This window comes from Dipodomys spectabilis, unplaced genomic scaffold (assembly GCF_019054845.1).
Source record: "Dipodomys spectabilis isolate Male_0828 unplaced genomic scaffold, ASM1905484v1 ptg000024l, whole genome shotgun sequence".
Lineage (NCBI taxonomy): Eukaryota > Metazoa > Chordata > Mammalia > Rodentia > Heteromyidae > Dipodomys > Dipodomys spectabilis.
Window position 1 is genome coordinate 24,609,398 of NW_024870701.1, and position 18,841 is coordinate 24,628,238.

Below are 18,841 nucleotides of genomic sequence, written 5' to 3' on the forward strand. Positions count from 1 at the left end.
TCATTAACATGTGTGTGCTTCAATAAGGTGAACTCTACAATGATGTACAATTACACTCTAATAATTCAATGCCCAAGAGCCCTGTAAAACAATTGCCGAGGCGCAGGATTATCACAGTATGCAAATGCACTAGGAAAATCATTACCTACTCAGTCCCCTTCATTTGGGCGGGTGCAACGTCAGAATAATCCATGCTGCAAGACGAGATTTCATTTTACAGCTGTAGTAACCAAGTACATAAAAGCCTGAATCTGTCCCAATAGTTTCTAAGAGATTTTTCCCATAGTGTCAGAGGCAAAAATAATGAAATCTTGCAAATGTACAGTTAATAGGACCCTGGGGGACTCTAACTTCAAAAATGCATGGTCTATAAGACATTAAAGGCTTGATTTTAGTTTCTGCACTGTTCCTGTTAATAACAATGTCTAATTAAAACATCTGTAAAATACTGATAGTTTTAATTTTACATAAAATTTCCAAAACAACTGTTACGCAGTATAATAGGTATCCGCAATGAATAGGTTATTAATGGAAATATTATTTTAAATTAAAATCGGTTTCTAAATTTAAATTAGTCATCTCTGGCTAATGAAGAGAAAGGAAGTCACCCGTGCTGGGAATACAACTGAAAGCCTCATTTTCAACATCTGTTAAAGCCACTTCACTAGATCACTTGTGCTGAAGGACACTTCATTTTGTTGCCTGTGTCTGGTGCTCCATTTGCACTTCTGCTCAGTTTCACAATTGAACTCAGTATTAAAACAAGAGCCTAACACATCTCTCAATATAGCATTTTATGACCTAAAATGCACATTCAACCTTATTCAGACCAATAACCCCTCTCAGTTTCCATGGGGTGACAGCGGGAGCTTCTCCCTCCCTGCCTTTGGAACCTGATGAATATTTGAAAAGGAATGGCACAAATTCTCAGCTTGCCCTTTCTTTGCGTCTCTTCTTATTTTACAATCTATAACAAAAGGGATTAGCAAGGCTTAGTGCGGTATGCAACTCAATACCTTTCTTTCTAATCAATGTATAAAATATAAGAGGGTTAAAACTAGATCAGCACTGGGCGATCTATGTGTATGGATGCTGAAATAAGGAATCCTTTCTAGACAAGAAGCTGGGTTTCCAGGTGCTTCACATTCACTTGATGGTTCAGAGTAAATGTTGCAGAATGTGGTCCACAGCCTGAGGGAAGCTCTCACAAGTCAGGTAGGGAGGTGGATTAATTTTTTCTTCATCTGCTGTTCTGTATTTCCCTGAAAGGAAGGTAAAGCCAATGAACAAAGACTATAGCTAGAAAGCCAAGTTGATCACAGCTAGAAGCACCTGACTGCCACAGGACCACCCTTACAACTGCAGCAAACTAGCAGGTTTGCTTGTGAAACCTGAGGCTTCAGGACACAAGGAACCAACTGCAAGGGATGTCCCATCAGCATTTCTCCATGTTCCCTGGTCTTTCACAATGGACAGTTATAGGAACCAGGTCAAGTTAAGTTTCCTTCAAATCACAGCTGATAAAATAAACCCCCTCTCCCTTATGGACAAGAATGGTGATTAAATCAATGGAATAAATGGAAGCCTTGACTTACGGAGGGGTGGGGGGGGGGGGGACAAACAGAGACCTCCATAGCTCCTGTGCTGCTGCCCAATGCAACCTTGGGAGCTGTGATCTCTGTTGGGGGTGGGAAGGGGAGGGTGACGGATGCCAGCTCTAGGCTGGAGGCCAGACAGGACAGGCAGCATACCAGGTGCCAAGTGTCAGGCACACTGCCTCACTCTACTGACTTTGGGACTCTAGGAAGCCTGTTGTTACTGAGCCTGGCACTCAGTTGGACACCCCAGTCCACAGGACTCCTAGCACTCTATAATCCTGTCTTTACAAGATTCCCAGTAATTTGTAACTATGGATGTGTTTTATGTATGTCTCACAGCTCTGAAAGCAGAGCTTCCTGCTCTCTTACATGTTCTAATGTACTCCCAGCACCTGGCATTATGACCAGCACATAACAAGTACTCCCTGAACTTTTATTTATTTTTTTTGGGTGGGGTCCGGTCGTGGGGCCTGAACTCTGGGCCTGGGCGCTGTCCCTCAGCTCTTCAGCTCAAGGCTAGTGTTCTACCACTTGAGCCACAGCGCCACTTCCGGCTTTTTTTTTGCTAATGTGGTACTGAGGAATCGAACCCAGGGCCTAAGGCATGCAAGGCAAGCGCTCTACCACTTAGCCACCCTCCCAGCCCCCTCCCTGAACTTTAAAAAATTAAATTTTATCTTTAGAGAATGAATGGAAGGAAAAGAGGCAAAGGAGAGGACAGGAGGAGGGAAGGGAAGAAAGAAATGCAGAGCAGTGCTCCAGCTCTGGTCCAGGGGAAGGCAACTTGTCCCATAGCCCTAGTGCTACTATAAACTTGCCTCACCCTTTGTTTCCTCATCCCTATTTCTGTGATCTTTTACTTATTCTCCTGCTTTCTTCAGTATTCTCTGGCTAAATCGAGCTCCCCCAGCAACAGATTCATTGTGTTCCACAACTCTTTAGGATGCTTTGCTCAGCAAACATAAAACCCTCCTTCTACACGTTGGCATTGTGCTAGAGGATGTTTCCTCTCTTGTCCTGCTGACTCTGAGTTCTTACAGTGAAGGAACTGGCACCGAATGCACAGTTACTGAGGCATACCTCACTCACCCTGACACACTCAAGACACTTGTCCAGACCATGGTCCACAGTGCAACTTCCACTAGCTTTGTTTTGTTTTTCCCTCAAGCTTAAATCTCATGAGTGTAAACCTCTTGGCAAGGTTTCAACATGATCTCATGTATATATTAAAGACTAACTACTGCTTACACTATCTACTTCCTGGATCCAGTGGTCTGTAAAGCAACCTGTGCTTCTGCATGAAAGAATGGTAAGCAGTGGGAGGCCAGGCACTTCTGTAAGACAAAGAGCAATCCTTTTTTTTTTTTTTTTTCTAGCTGGCTTTCACATGCTAAACAAATTCTGGTTAGGATAAACCAGAAGTTTTTAAGAGCAAATAACCAATCAATTATATACTGAACATCTACCATGTGCTGCCCACTGAGAAACAAACATGCTGATGATTACCCACAAAAGGTATATAGTACTGAGTACGAATTAAAATATTTAGAATACAGTTTGAACATGGGCAAGCAGAGCACTGTCCACCACACTGGGTTAAAATATAAACAATATAAATGGGTCTGCTTTCATGAGAGGAACTCAGCTGCCTTACTAATTACACGTGTTAGTTGTGACACTGTTATGCTGCAGGTTTCACTTAGACTTACTCAAAGTCTCTGATTTAGGCTGGTTGTAACCTCCTGCTAGTTATTAGAAAGCAGAGCCAATGGAGACCAGCAGGGGAGACAAACCATTCCTGACACCGCACAGGTCCAGCTTGGATGGTGGGTACACATATTTAGTTGTGTGAGCTAAAGAAAGGAAATGTCCATAGGCACAATACTCAAAAGCAAAAATAATTATTCGGGATTCTTCTCAATGATTAGAAGATAAAGTTGCAAAGGACAGGAAATTGAAAACAAAGAACAGGGGAGGCTGGTGAGCAAGGCTCATTTTCTTGACTTCTATCCTGTGTCCTCTTTCTGCTTATATCACAGGACAGTAATAATGTTCCTGGGTAGGTTGTGATCATTTTGATGAAGAAATCTGAAAAAAAAAATTACTGTTTTCATTCTGGAGTAACTGTCTGCAAGGCTCCAACGGTTTAGGCCTTGTCAAATGTTTCTTACTCAACTGTAGCTCTTTACATTTTCCTGTCCTTCCTTTTAAACTCAACGCAGTTTGTATGCGATCACATTTGCTTGGCCACATGCCACAGCTACTTTCTCTAAAAGATTCCCTATGGTAACTCTTCTTTGACTTTGTTTTGATTGCACCAGAATCTCACACACTAGTCTGCACAGAGCTGGACCAACATGTAGGACAATAAACCAGTACACTGCAGTCAGAATGCTGACTCCTCTTCAAGAAAAGGGGTCTTTTCCTTTTCCCATCAAGGATGGCTATCTCTGGGCAAGCTCTAGAATACTTCTATCTCTGGTCTTTCAAGCTTTGTATAGAATAGGCATTCTCTCTTTATCTTTCCTATAATCCTAATCTCATGCTTCATGGTGGAAAGAAAAACCAATGTGCTTCTGCCACTTTGGCAAAAGCTGTTGTTTGTGCAAGTGTGAACTCTACCATTCAGTTTTTGAAAAGGCATAAAGATACGTACCAGTTTTAACCAAGATGCCCAACATTCCGGCATTCTGGGCCCCACCAACGTCATCCCTGCAATCCTGAAAAAGCACAAAAAGGTGCTTAGTCCAGGGTTTCCAGTCCATTTACCAACAAACCCTACCAATGATTGGCTAGGCTGTGAGGGTCTCTTGGAAACTCTTAAAACAGAAGCGTGTATACTAGCCCAAGGAATCTTAGTAACGGAACTGAAAGCAGTGATGAGTCTTTATGCTTTGCCACCTATATATTCCCTTTCTCTTACAACAGACTATGCAAAATGGACTTCTATGCATTCGGTGGCTTGTACAATTAATAATCCAGCTGAAGACAATGGAGGAGCTAAATTCAGAAGATAGCTTTTCAGTGCCATGTCATATATTATTCTTACTTTCCATCTAGTTGGACACACCAGATAAGATCAAGTCAAATCAATATACTTAAACAGACAGTCTGATGCTCACTTCCCACTTGGAAATCACAAACCACTCTGCAAAGGGAGCTCTTCTGTCTACTTCTTAATCAAGATAGGGATAAGAGCTGGGCACTGGGCACTCAAGTATAATCCTCACTCACAAGTGACTCAGGAGGCTGAGACCTGTAGGATCTCAACCAAGCCCAGGCTAAAAGCTGGGCTGAAGGCATGGCTCAACTGGGAATGCTACCCCTAAACAAGCCCAGAAATTGTGAAGTCCTCCATTCAAGTAATAATATTGGTGTGTACATACACACAAGAGATAAGGATAAAGACATTTGTTTGAGCTGGGTGTTGTGGCATGTTGCATATATTCAGCACTCAAAAGGCTGAGGAGGATGAATTGAACCTTAGAGTTGAAGGCCAGCCTGGGCAGCATGGTGATATCCATTTCAAAAAGCAGCAGCAAACTCAGGAAGCTGAGATCTGAGGATTGCGGTTAAAAGCCAGCCAGAGCAGAAAAGTCCTTGTGAGACTCTTATCTCCAATAAACTATTCAAAAAAGCTGTGGCTCAAAGGGTAGAGCACTAGCCTTGAGCATAAAGAGGCTTCAGGACAGCATCTAGGCCTTGAGTTCAAGCCCCAGGATAGGCAAAAAAAAAAGTTTTTAGTAGATGATTTATATCATGAAATACATTTATACAAGAGTATATGATGTTACTCATACATAAAACTGAAACCATTATCTTACCCATGTAATTGTAACTCCTCTGTACAGTATTTTTATAATAATAATTAAAAAAATAAAAAGAATGTGAAAACTGAAAAAAAGCAGCAGCAAAATAAATACTTAAGTTCCTAAAACAAAATCTTCCAAATGAACAAAGTCAAACAAAATCAACAGATACTTGATTGTTTTTGACAATGAATTCAAGTAAAAATTCTAGTCACATCCATAAGCCAGAGTCACTCACATCATGCCTGAAGAAATTTTTTTTGCCTTTTATTGTTTAATATTGTTCAATAACAAGTCTTGAAAATGAATATCTAAATGTCAAAATCATCCATCAAGGTCTAACTTTAAACTTTTTCTGTTTGCCCTGTTGAAGAAATGCGACTGGAGATATAGAGGAAGTAGGAAAGTGGGACACAGTGAACAAAGGAGAGAGAACAGGCACGCTCTTGGATAACAAAGAGACTTGAATATAGCTGCTGCATGACCCTCTCTCCTCCCATCCTGTCCCACTCGAGAGTCTCCTGGAGTCTTCTGTCCCAGAGAACCACCTCTTCACTTGCAAGAACTGCCAAGAGGAAAAGGTGTGACAGGAAGCTATGAGCTCAACAATTTTGGGTAAATACTTAAAAAATAGATAACATTAGGAAGACTGACACATTGCCACTATCACTGTAAGTTAAGAAAGTCAGGCGGGAGTCCAGAGCCCGACCTCTACTTCCAGCTATGCTACTAGTTAATTGTGGGGCCAGGTAGGACATTTGCTTCTAAGATTCAGTTTCCTAGTCTGTACAATGAAGAGGCTTGGATTAAATAATTCTGAAGGCTGTTTCCACACTGACTTGATATTTAAAAACTGGTGGCCATGGCCACCAACTTACCAGGAGGCATGTGACTCTTACTTATCTTCCCCATTACAGCACATTTTTAAAACGTTTGCTTGCTTCAGCAGGGCAATCTGACAAAGTACTCACCACACAGGCCTTCCATGCATTTCAGTCTCAGCCATGAAATGCATAGCCCTGCTACTCAAGGGGCTAAGCTCAAAATCTTTTAGCTGTGTATGATATCCTGTTTGGGAAACTTTTTCAAAACTAATGCTAAGAATAATGTCAGACTCCTTAGGTACAGGTTATTCTCCATATTTATAATAAAAAATTAAGTCTGTATTTGAGTTTTCTTCAAACATATACAACATTTAATTGGCTTACAATATTAAGTTGTCTTTGAATTATATATGTGCCATCAAATTACGGAGAACTGTCAGAACAATCAAAACTTCAGCTCTTTAGACGAATACCATTGAATATCTAGAGGAACGTTTATTATTGGTAGCCACTGACTACTACCGTTATCATAAGCAACAAAAAGTGCTTCCCTAAACAGGGCTTTGAAGCTGGCTCCCTGGAACAAACTCAGGACATCTCCTGGACTTTTCTACTTACATCTCCTATCATGACGGCCTCCTCTGGTGCATAGCCAGTGTCTCGCAATGCTTCGAGAAAGAATGTCTTCTCTGGTTTGCCCACTACTATGGCTTTGGTGTCAGTGGCATATTCTAGAGCAGTCACAAAGGGCCCTGGCCCCAGGGCTAAGCCATCTTTCCTCTTGTAATACCTGGCTTTGTGAATCGCTATTAAAGGTGCCCCATCTAGAAGTAACCTAGAGACATGAAAAAAGAAGAAAGGGGGGGGGAAGGGGGAGGGAGGTGAAGCGAAGGGACTAGTTAAAAATAGGCTTTTATAACTAAAAAAGAAAGTCAGACTTACCAAGTGGTTTTATTCACATTCACAGAAACAAATAGTTTCTTATTAACTTTTAATGACTTGCTGTCTTTTAATGAATTCACTTAGAACTGTTGGGAATTACACTCAGATACATAATAGAAAGGTGATAAGATTATTAAATTTGGGATTGCTTCAACCTTTTACCTTTAGTGGTTTCAGACACTCCAAATCGCCAGGGAAAGAGAATTAAGAAAACTACAGCTAAATAAGGCACTCAAGGGAAGAAGCTTAACTTAATGAGACGAGTTGTTCCCACCTTCCCTAATGGCAAGCAGGAGGCTCCAGAGCTCTGACAATACCACATGGTTGTTGCTGTAGTGACTTATGAGTGAACTCCTGAAATACCCTAAATACTCCAAAATTTAAGTTTCTTTTTACTTCAGAAATTTAACTGAGAATTTAACAGAGCTTCTGCTTATAACTTAACCTGTACAAACTTTCTGACTGCTTCTGGTTGATGCCAAATCAAGACTGCTTACAAGGATTGCCTACAAAGGAATCCCCCTACAAGACAACAAACAAGAGGTGCAGAGAGTTTTCAGTTAGATAATGAAACACTACATATAGCTGAGCATCGTAAGGCAAAAATGTAATGTATCTCCTCCTTAAATCCACCACTTACTTCAACCCTGCAGCCTCAATCCCACCGAAGTAGTCACACACTAATTATTCTCTCATGCAATAGAAGATATGATCTGTTTCTTAAGCTGCTTTTAACCAATGTAATAAATGATCTCACTAGCTTAATTTACTCTAGTCATCTCCTTAGTTAAAATATTTAGTATGTCCATGGAGGAAGAATTCATCACATCTTCGCCTATACAATTATGAGTAATTAAGCACTCAACTATGAAACTGCTAAATTATTCTTGTCAGTGGGCATGGAAATAACTTCCTGTGGGAGATGCAGAATTCAGACATTTATGATTAAATATTAAGTAAAACCCAATACTGGACTACTACAGGAGCTTACTGTTAGTTACTACAAATTGCTCATAGCACAATACAAATCCTTCAGATTTACTCACAAATATTAATACAAACTAATTATTGAAAGCAGATCTTGGAATTCAGCATCAGAAAACTTGCAAAGCTCATCTGCTGTCCTTAAAAGAACCGTCATTAATAGAAACAAGACATCAAAGGGTGATTCACCTATTCTCCTCTTCCACTCTATCCCAATCCCATTTATTTGTTTCTCTACCACAGAACTAAAATTCTTTATGCAACAGACCTCAAAATTGCTTTCCATTTACATAGCTAAACTAAAAACTCATTTGATCTAGCTTTATTAATATTTTATTATATCTTAACTGGGGATGAGACTTATCAGCTTGATTGATGTGTCTACTTAATTCCTATGTTTTATTTTAGTGCCTTCCCTGGAAAGGCTGAACCTGCAGTTCCACTACATTTCTCTAAGTGGGAACTAGTTTTGCACCAGGCTGGAGCAGACGGGCATCTCACAAAAATGACTCCTACACCAACCATTCTTCTCTGCATGTCATATCTTCACTAAGTCTTGGAAGACCAGAAGAATATTTATGATGGCCTGAAAAGAAAATGTTTTCTAGGTCACAAATTTAAAGGTCTTTCACAGTTAAATACTTTAAATATATATTTAAATATAGGTATAAATATAAGTGTATATATGTAAATACACTTACATAGATAAATATATAGCATATATTTATATGTTATAACTGTAAATAAAACGGAGCCAGGTTTGGTGGTGCTTGTCTGTAATCCCAGTGCTTGGGAAGCTGAGAATGGAGGATAGAGAATTTAAAGACAGCTTGAACTCTATTATAACTCTGTCTCACTAAGAAACTTTTTGTAAAAAAATAGACATTTAGGGGCTGGGAAGGTGGCTCAGTGGTAGAGTGCTTGCTTTGCATGCACAAGGCCCTGGGTTAGATTCCTCAGTACCACATAAGCAGAAAAAGCCGGAAGTGGCACCATGGCTCAAGTGGTAGAATATTAGCCTTGAGCTGAAGAGCTCAGGGACAGAGCCCAGGCCCAGAGTTCAGGCCCCATGACTGACAGCAAAAAAAAAAAAGACATGTAAATACTTGGAATGATTTTATATCTACTCTATCGGTAACAAAGGTTTGGTTATTTCCATTATCAGAAACAATACATTAGCAGGAAATCTAAAAATATTCTTATGCCTACTGAGGTGTAAAAAGAAAGTGAAAAAGGTAAATCCTGATACCAAAATCTCTGCCTATAAACTCTAGGTAGGTAAAAACAAACAAACAAAACAAACAAAAAACTCTCAGTAGAGCAGCAAGAAAAACGCTAAGGCATAATTTAGATTCAGAGCAAAAGGTTCCATTTCATTGTATACAAAAAAGTTCATCAAGATCCTATCCCAACAGAATAAAAGTGAGTGTGATGACGCTCATCTGTCATCTCAGCTACAGTAAGAAGCACAAATAGAAGTCGCATAGTCCAGGAGAGCTCAGGGAAAAAGTGAGACCCTATCCCAAAAATAACCACAGCAAAAGAGGATGGAGGTGTGGATCAGATGGGAGAGTGCCTGACTAGCAAGCACAAAGCTCTGAGTTCAAATTCCAATATCACTACCAGAAAAATATTCTACAAATAAATCATTAGAATGATCAAGTAAATGTGAGAAGTTTGCTGAATCAAAGCCTAATATACAAGAAGTCAATGAAATTTCTATTGTTAGCAATAGCAGTTAAAAATAAAATTTAACAAAATACTATTTACATTAGCATCAAGCAACATGAAAAGCTAGGATTAACCAAAAATTCTGAAACACACAACCTAGAGACTACAAAACACTGATGTTTAAAAAAATCTTAAATAAATGGAGAAATTTCATTTTCATAGACTGGAAGACACATTATAATCCAAATGCAAATTCTACCCAAAGACATAGATTTAAGAAAGTACCAACCAAATGTAGAACAGGCCTTTTACATGAATATTTAAAAATTCTGATTCCAAGCCAGGTGCCAGTGGCTCACGACGGTAATCCTAGCTACTCAGGAGGATAAGATCTGAGGATCGCAATTCAAAGCCAGACTGGCAGGAAAGTCCATGAGACTTTTATCTCCATTAAACCACTAGAAAACTGGAAGTGGCGCTGTAGCTCAAGCAGTAGTGTGCTTGCCTTGAACTGAAGAGCTCAGGAATAGCGCCCAAGCCAAGAGTTCAAACCCTATGACCTACAAAAAAAATTTTTTTGATTTCAAAATTTATATGAAACTCAGTGAATAGCTAGGATAACCTTAAAGAAAAATAAAGTTGCTCTAAAACAAAGCCACAAATGTATAGTCACTTGATTTGTGTCAAAAACACAACTCTTAATTCAGAGGAAGATTAATATATATTTGTAATAAATATTTCTGGAACAAGGAATACTAATAGAAAAAAAAAGAACTCTTAGCTGGTTAGAGTCCTCTCTGGAAAACAAAGAATTAGTAATAATTCAAGTAGATCCTATAGCTAATTGTTAAAGGTAAACCAACCAATAAGGCTTATGGAAGAAAATATAGTATCTTCCCTTGGGAGACAAAGATGTCTTGAATGAAACAGAAGAAAATACTGACAAATTAGACTCTATCAAAATCAAGAACTTCAGGTTCTTATACATGAATAGAGTGAAAAGACAAGCCACAGGCAGGTAGAACATCTACAGTACATAGACAGAACCAAAGACTTGCCCACAAAACACATAAAAAACCTAAAAATCATAGAAAATAACAACCCAAGCAGAAAAGTTAAAAGATTTTCATAAGTACATCACAAAAGTAAATGTCCAATGGTCAATAAGAATGAAAATTTTGAACTCTTATTTGTGCTAGCCAGGAACATATGACTTAATACAGTCACTTTAGAAAACTGGATGGTAATGTTTAAAAAGCTAAACAATTACCTTTTGTCTAACAATTTTTAGATATATACCCAAGAGAACTGAATGTATATATGCTCCAAAGATGAAGGATGTTTACCGTTTACTTATTCATATCAGCAAAACTGGAAATAAACACCCATTAACAGCAGAATTGTGTAAAATTTATAAATAAAGTACTACACAATGATATAAAATAAAATACATAAAACATAAAACGAAGTATTGCCACATATACAACTTGGATAAATCTCAAAACCATAAACAGATGTGACAATTATAGGATCTCATTCGTATAAAGATCAATACTGGCAATACTAACAGAAGTCAGAGCAGTTGTTCTTTACTATGAGTATAATGGGGGTTCCAAAATATTCACTGTGCTTGTTATACCTTAATTTAGAAAAGCTGCTAACAGATTTATTTTTGTGGCTTACTTCCCTGAAACTTATTTCAAGTAGCAAGAGTTGCCTCAATCATAAAAGAAAATCCTAAAATTACAAAATAATGGCTGCAACTTAAATATTCAACTCAGTTGTATATTCTGACTTTCAAATTTGTGCATGTTTCTTTATCTGCCTATACAAATGGAAATTATGAAAATTACTCATGTCAAAAGTTTTTTGTATTTTTATTTTCTGGACTTTAAGAAGATTAAAATAATAGTCAGAAATGGGAAAAGCCCATAGAAACATTTGTAATTTGACCTTGTTGCTACAGTTATGAAATTCCTGGTGCCCTGGGCTCTATAAAAACATTTCAGAAGTTACTATACAAATTCATTAATAACAGAGGCCCTCATTTTCAACTCTTTTCTCCCTTTCTCTTCTTTCTTTACTAAAAAACTATACTGGAGTAATAAACGTGATTTTTTCTTAACAATGACATGTCCTCAAGCAAGCAATATAAAAGTCAACAGAAACCATTGTGATAAGAATCTCTTCCCCACCACTAAAAAAAAAAAAAAAGCAGCCAAAATCTGTCCATCTCTGAAATATACTGGAGGACGCTCAGACCCTATAACATGGACCCGCAGACCCTATAACATTAGGAAGGATGGTCATTAACAAAGCTTCAAAGCATTATTCTTACTGAGGCTTCCTCTATGTGTTTAAACGTGAAAGTTGTAGTATCTTTGATCTTTAGATATAACAGCATTCTACTAAGCTCCTCTAGCAGTTGCTCTTAATTTAGGAGAAAATAAAGAAACAAAAATCGAAACACAATCTTCAAACTTTTCTAAGTTAAAGAGCTCCATACTAAAACTCCTTTGAGTTGATGAGTGTTCTTTTTTGAGGGGAGAGGTAAGGGGAAAACCAGTTCTGGGGCTGAAACTCAGGGTGTGGGGTGCTATATACCTGAACTTTTTCTCAAGGCTAGCACTCTACCACTTGAACCACAGCTCCACTTCTGGCTTTTTTTTGCTGGTTTACTGGAGATAAAGAGTCTCATGGATTTTTCTGCCTGGATTGGCTTTGAACCATGATCCTCAAATCTCAGCCTCCTGAGTAGCTAGGATTACAGGCGTGAGCCACTGGCACCCGGCTACAACTATGCTTCTAAAAAAAAGAAAAGTAAGGAAAAGACATTAATATTGCTCACAATCATAGTCTCAGAAATTTAACTTCAAAGCCTGAAAATAGCCAACAACAGGAACTCAAGGTAAAACAATCTATTGTTTGTTAAAATGGAACATGATATAATGCTTAAATGTAATTCAGAATATTTAAGAATAGAAAAAAAGAATAAAGAAATATAATTTATTGTTAGATTTTTTTTTTCTGTTTTAAAATGTTGGTGGTACTGAGGTTTGAACTCAAGAGCTTTGTGCTTGCTGGGTAGGCACTATCTCTCTTGAACTACCCACTCAAGAGCTTTGTGCTTGCTGGGTAGGCACTATCTCTCTTGAACTACCCCTCTGGCCCTATTGTTAAATTTAAAAAAGTAAACTACCACACATTATACATAGGATTTAAATGTTCATTTTTATACATGTAAATGCATAGAATCAAAGTGCTAAACAAAGCATTAACTATGATTCTCTTTAGGTGGAAGAATTTAGGTAATTCTTAGTTAATTCTTTTTGAGCATTTAAAGCTTAGCACAAGGCATATTATTTGTGATTAGAAATGTTTTACTCTTGTTAATAGTAAGTTCAGGTTAGATTATTCTGTGGTCTGTTACCTACATAATCTTCCTCCTAATACTGATCATTAAATTTAATTATTATGTACCCATTACTTAAATGCTTAAATTTTGTATTTCTATCGCCGATCAAAATTTTAAAAAACAACAACAACCAACAACTAAATAAGCTAGAAATACTGCTGTGAAAATAAAGTAACTAAATCTATGGGTATTTATATTGATGAATCATACTTTTATCTAAGGAGGAAAGAAAATATGAGTGTAAGTGATAAAAACATGCAAAAATAGTATTATATATTGTTTAGGAAACCTATGTATATGTACTACAAATACAGAGATTAAAAAAGGGAAAACTAAATTCACAATTCAAATACCTATGGAGCCTACTGGTTGACAGGTATATATGAGAATAGGTGAATATGAGAATTCCTTATTTTTTTCCCTATTTTTAGTTCAATATAAAAGGAAAAAAGCTAGCAATGATGTTAGGTTTGCATGTCTTAAATAATCCAATCACAAACTATACTCATATTCATTCTTCATAACTGGTTCATATTCTTTTCCCAAATTAATTTATTAAAATCATTGTCAATTTCATTTGGGTATGAAAGACATAAGTAGATGTGTTATACATTTTAGGGGGCCACTTCATTAAAAACAGTATGTAACAGACAGTGTAGTATGAAGGATGTATCGTACTTGATGCAACATGCCCCTAATACTGGCATGCACGGAGCTATGCAATGGTCTTTAACATCCAACATTTATTCTCATTAGTAATTTAATCGGTGGTTCATTTGAGATGTCTATATTTGCCATATACAATCCAGACAGCTGCAGTCACTAGATGGAAGGCACAGTCTCTGTGGAAACATCAATATGCAAACAAGGGCAAGACCTAAAATCCTTGTTAACTCTCCATCCAGCTGTTAACTGCATTTGTGAAATTGGAGTTGACTTATAAGTGCACTGTAATGCTTTAAAATGTCAGGGTTAAAAGAATCAATGTGGTTAGGAAAGTGTACTAATTAGACAGCATCTGAGCAATTACAAGTCAGTATTATGTCAACATAGATTTTTATTACTGTGAGTCTACTACTCATCTAAGAGACCTCTAATTTCCTATTAAACATGTCCTTCCCAAGTAACTAGCTAAAAATCAATGAATACTTTCTCTTTGAATTCTATGGCTCAAATAATAAAGAAAAGATAGTAACAGTAAATTCAGAAGTAAAAATACTAGTTCAAATGAAAAATGACTTTGGGAAAATGGCACTGTGGCTCAAGTGGTAAAGAGCTCTCCTTGAGCTAAAGAGCTAAGGGATAGCGCCCAGATCCAGAGTACAAGCCCCATGATCAACCAAAAAAAGAAAAGAAAAAAAAAAAAGAAAAATGACTTTGGTATACTTGTAGCCATACTCAGAGAGCAAACAGGATAATCTCCATAAGAAACGAAAGCAGGGTAATTGAAGTAGGTGAAAATAAGAAAGTTTAGTATCGTATACTCCAAACAACATTTTCAAGCAATGTGGCATAGCAGTGGATGTCCAGGCAATAACCAAGGGAAATGAATTTTAAACAAAAGTGAGTATCACAGTGACTCACAGCCACAAATGAAAGTCCATTAAGTAGTTGTGGTTTCCATTAACCAAGGATCTAAACTAACCACACATGCAATGAAGGTGTCTGTCCACCTTAATCTGGCCACACAGATTTTCTGTGAAGACAGCCATTTTCAAGATAGACAACAAACAATGTGGCCATGTGTATGAACATGATATTGTTTTTAAAGATTCCTGCAAATAGTCTAATTCTAGGACATATATATATATATATATGTGTGTATATATATATATATATATATACACATATATATATATATATCAAGAAATAAATTCTACATAAAGTAGTTTAGATTGATTCTTACTAATTATTGTATGGATGAGAAAAATGGTTTGTATAGCTACTAAATACCAAAAAAAACTAAAAAATTACTAAATATTAAAATTAGCTAATACTAAACATTTACTAAATACTAAAAATGTTCTCCACTCTCTCTTCTTCATCCCCTAAACAGTATTATCTAGCATGCTGTAGGGACATTACTGAAATCTCCTGTCATTATTCTGGTATAAAATACTATGATCAGCCGGGCGCTGGTGGCTCACACCTGTAATCCTAGCTACTCAGGAGGCTGAGATCTGAGGATCAAAGCCAGCCCGGGCAGGAGAGACCCGTGAGACTCCTATCTCCAATAAACCACCAGAAAACTGGAAGTAGCACTGTAGCTCAAGTGGTAGAGCGCTCGCCTTGAGCTGAAGAGCTGAAGGACAGCGCCCAGGCCCAGAGTTCAAGCCCCACGACCGACCAAAAAAAAAAAAAAATACTATGATCATTCACAGAATGATTTATTTGAAAGTGTGGTCAAATATGCAACTCTTTCTACAGCATGCTTCTAAGTGGAGGATGGTACACATTTATTGTTGTTAGTAGATTAGCCTGGATGTTACTTCATTTAGAGATCAGCATTGTCAATGGAGAACCACAGGAGGAATAATAAAAGATATTACCGCTACCTTTATTTCTCTTTGTCAGTCCTTTTCTGATAGCTGTAACACTAGCAATTTTATTATGAATTTCTGCTCCAAAGTATTGATTCTAAGAACCAGAAAAACCCCAATGTTCATCACATTTTAATATACCAATCATTAAAAAAAAATCGAAGTCAAGGTAGTAAACAATATTACTTGATGACAATCTTAAAAGTGATTTTGAAGATTTCTTTTCTTATATATAACCTACATACCCAGAAAGTAAAATAACAAGTTAGGTGACAAAAAATAAGTAGCTAGATTTACCGGAATGCTTGATTCAAAATTTGATAATGAAAATGTTCTGGTGCCAGGCCTATGACCACAGCATTAGGATCACTTGTTTGTATTCCTGAAAATAAAACAAATGCAATTGCTTAAATTTTTTAAAAGGCAATAAAAGGCAATGTCACATTTTATAACAAAGTGATCTTAATCAAATACACATTTTTGTTATAGCCATAATCAAAAGTTTGAGAGATTTTCTTTCTCAGTGCACTTTGGAAATATAAGAACAGAGGGTTAGGGGAGAAGGTCTGCTAATTTTCCATATTCTGTGTAGATATTCTTACAGTTACTCAATATCTAGAAAATGGGAATTGAAAATTGTAAATTGATGGTTGTCAAACAAGTAATTTCTAACTTTGAAATGCTTTACTGATTATAATGAACAAGGACAGCCATGAGTTCCCTATGAACTATCAGATCAATAGCAACTGATAAGGGGCTGAGATTCTACAAGGCAAGAGAAATTAGACTTTTTATTTGACAAAGCTGAAGTTGACACACTAACAATAAACATGGACAACACTGCAAGTTGTACAGTTTTAAGACCTATAATCTGATAACGGTACTTCAGATATGAGAACCAAATAAGCACATTCCCCATCACAATTGTGAAGTCTGATTAAAAGTTGTGTGGATTCTCTACATGTCAATTACTGTACTTCTATCTTATTAACTACAGATGTCCAAGTTTTTTAAAATTCTTTCTTACTAGTTGCCATGAGAATTGGGTAATTGGTTTAAGTTTGTTGAAATAACAAGCTAAAACTGTTGGCTATTGAAAATTTTTAGTGTTCTTTTCATTATATGTATGTAACAATAGAAGAAAAATATTCAATATTAACAAAGATATTTCCATTCCCTCAAAAAATCCATCTTTTTGGGTCTTTTCATATATATTGCAAGTATAGTTCTAGACTGAATGACAAAAATTTCTCCTAGATTAAGGATTCTGCTCCATTTTATATGGAAACTACAAGAATCTGAATATCATACAAGTAAAGTCAATAAGAGAAAAATCAAATTAAAAAATTGTTTTTTAGTTCTTTAGCTCCCTTAGAAGCAACACTATCTTGATTAAACATGTGTTTACAGTCATGATTTTTTTTGTTGCCTGGTTACTGCATGCCATTATCATAAAAAAAAAAAAAACTCACTAGCCCCTATAGCATGCTCAGAGCAATGCTCAGCCTCACACAATAAACGTATGTTTTCTAGACTTCCTTGCAGCTAAGGCATAAGACTTAAGATCTGTCGATCAGAAACCTTCAGGGATCTGAACTGGGGCAATAACACAAAATAAAGAAGTAGGAAGAATGGACCCTGAGCAAGTGACTACCGATTCTGTTAGATTCTAAGACTGAAGTGCCTATGACACCAACAGGCCCAGCTAGAGGTCAGTGCTGAGCTGAGACAGGAACTGCATAAGATTAGTTCTGTGCAGTATTTTCACAATTAAAAAAAAAAAAAAAAGTTCTATGGGTGACAATGCACATTGTGTCTGGCTGCACAGCCCTTTTGACTAACCCTCCAGTTTTCCAGTCACTCAAATAACCCTTTTTAGGAAAATTTCCAAAGTTGTATAAAAGTAGAAAGACCAGTTTTATGAGCCTCAATACACCTAACATCCATTTTTCATAACCATCAATATTTTGCAAATGTGTAAGACTCTGTATACTTCATATTTTCAATTACTCTAATTTATGAGGATTACTTCTTATCAGGAGACAAAACTTTTTTTTTTTTTTTTTTTTGTGGTTAGGGGGGCTGAACTCTGGGCCTGGGGCGCTGTCCCTCAGCTCTTCAGCTCAAGGCTAGTGCCCTACCACTTGAGCCACAGCACCACTTTCGGCTTTTTCTGCTTATGTGGTGCTGAGGAATCGAATCCAGGGCCTCAGGCATGAAAGGCAAGCACTCTACAACTGAGCCAACTCCCCAGCTCAAGACAAAACTTTGCATTGTTACTTGCTTTTCAGCTACAAATCACTCCATTTTGTGGATATATCATAGTTTAGTCAGTCTACTGAGTGAACATTTGGGTTGTTTCTAATCTTTTCGTCATTACAAATTAATGAATACCCTTGTTTATATAGCATTGTGTAGCTTTGTAACTACATCTCAGAAATAGATTCCTACAAATGCTACTTTATATATAATTGTTAGCTACTACCACATCCTTTATTATAGAAACTGTATAGTCCCCTAAGCACTTAGATCCTTATTAAACACTTTTAGTTTAATTCAGCAAGTTAGTTTGTTTCTTACACATAATTATGACTGATATACTGTTGTTTCCTATTAGCGTAAGCTAATAGGAAAATTATAGTTTATATAGTAAAGTTATAATTTATATATTTATGTTCATTTTTGTGTCATTTCACTTGGAATATCATTTATCAAAAAAAGGAATTGTGGCAAAGCTCAATAAAATTATGACACTATCCCACAGTTGCTTTTTTCCAAAGAAAAAATAATTTTATTTTCTCTTTATTCTTATTTTCTCTTCATTGCAAAATATATTTACATTCTTTGTAAATCTTCACACTATCCAGATGACATCTATTTTGAAGGTGGTCTAGTTTTATCTCATTTAATCAAGTTAAAGAATAGCTTCTAGATTGAGTGTTATAATACTCAAAATAATTCTCCATTGAGTTTTATTCAAACTCATGGCTCATGGCGGATTATGAAACTAATTTGGAGGGTTCTATATAGCATCAAATATCAAACAAGCAGGCAAACC

At 36.8% G+C, this 18,841-nt stretch overlaps 1 protein-coding gene across 3 annotated transcripts in view; it reads right to left on the bottom strand.

The window, feature by feature from the left end:
• The window catches only part of Hdhd2 (haloacid dehalogenase like hydrolase domain containing 2), a 28,315-nt gene continuing 9,474 nt past the window's right edge, over positions 1 to 18,841 (bottom strand). For all 3 annotated transcript variants that reach the window (XM_042674977.1, XM_042674978.1, XM_042674979.1), the window contains exons 4-7: positions 16,081 to 16,165; positions 6,850 to 7,066; positions 4,255 to 4,318; positions 1 to 1,262 (exon numbers count right to left, since the gene is read on the bottom strand). In XM_042674977.1, coding sequence (XP_042530911.1) covers positions 1,159 to 1,262; positions 4,255 to 4,318; positions 6,850 to 7,066; positions 16,081 to 16,165 — 470 coding nt within the window. In that variant the 3' untranslated portion in view covers positions 1 to 1,158. The remainder of the gene's footprint in view (positions 1,263 to 4,254; positions 4,319 to 6,849; positions 7,067 to 16,080; positions 16,166 to 18,841) is intronic.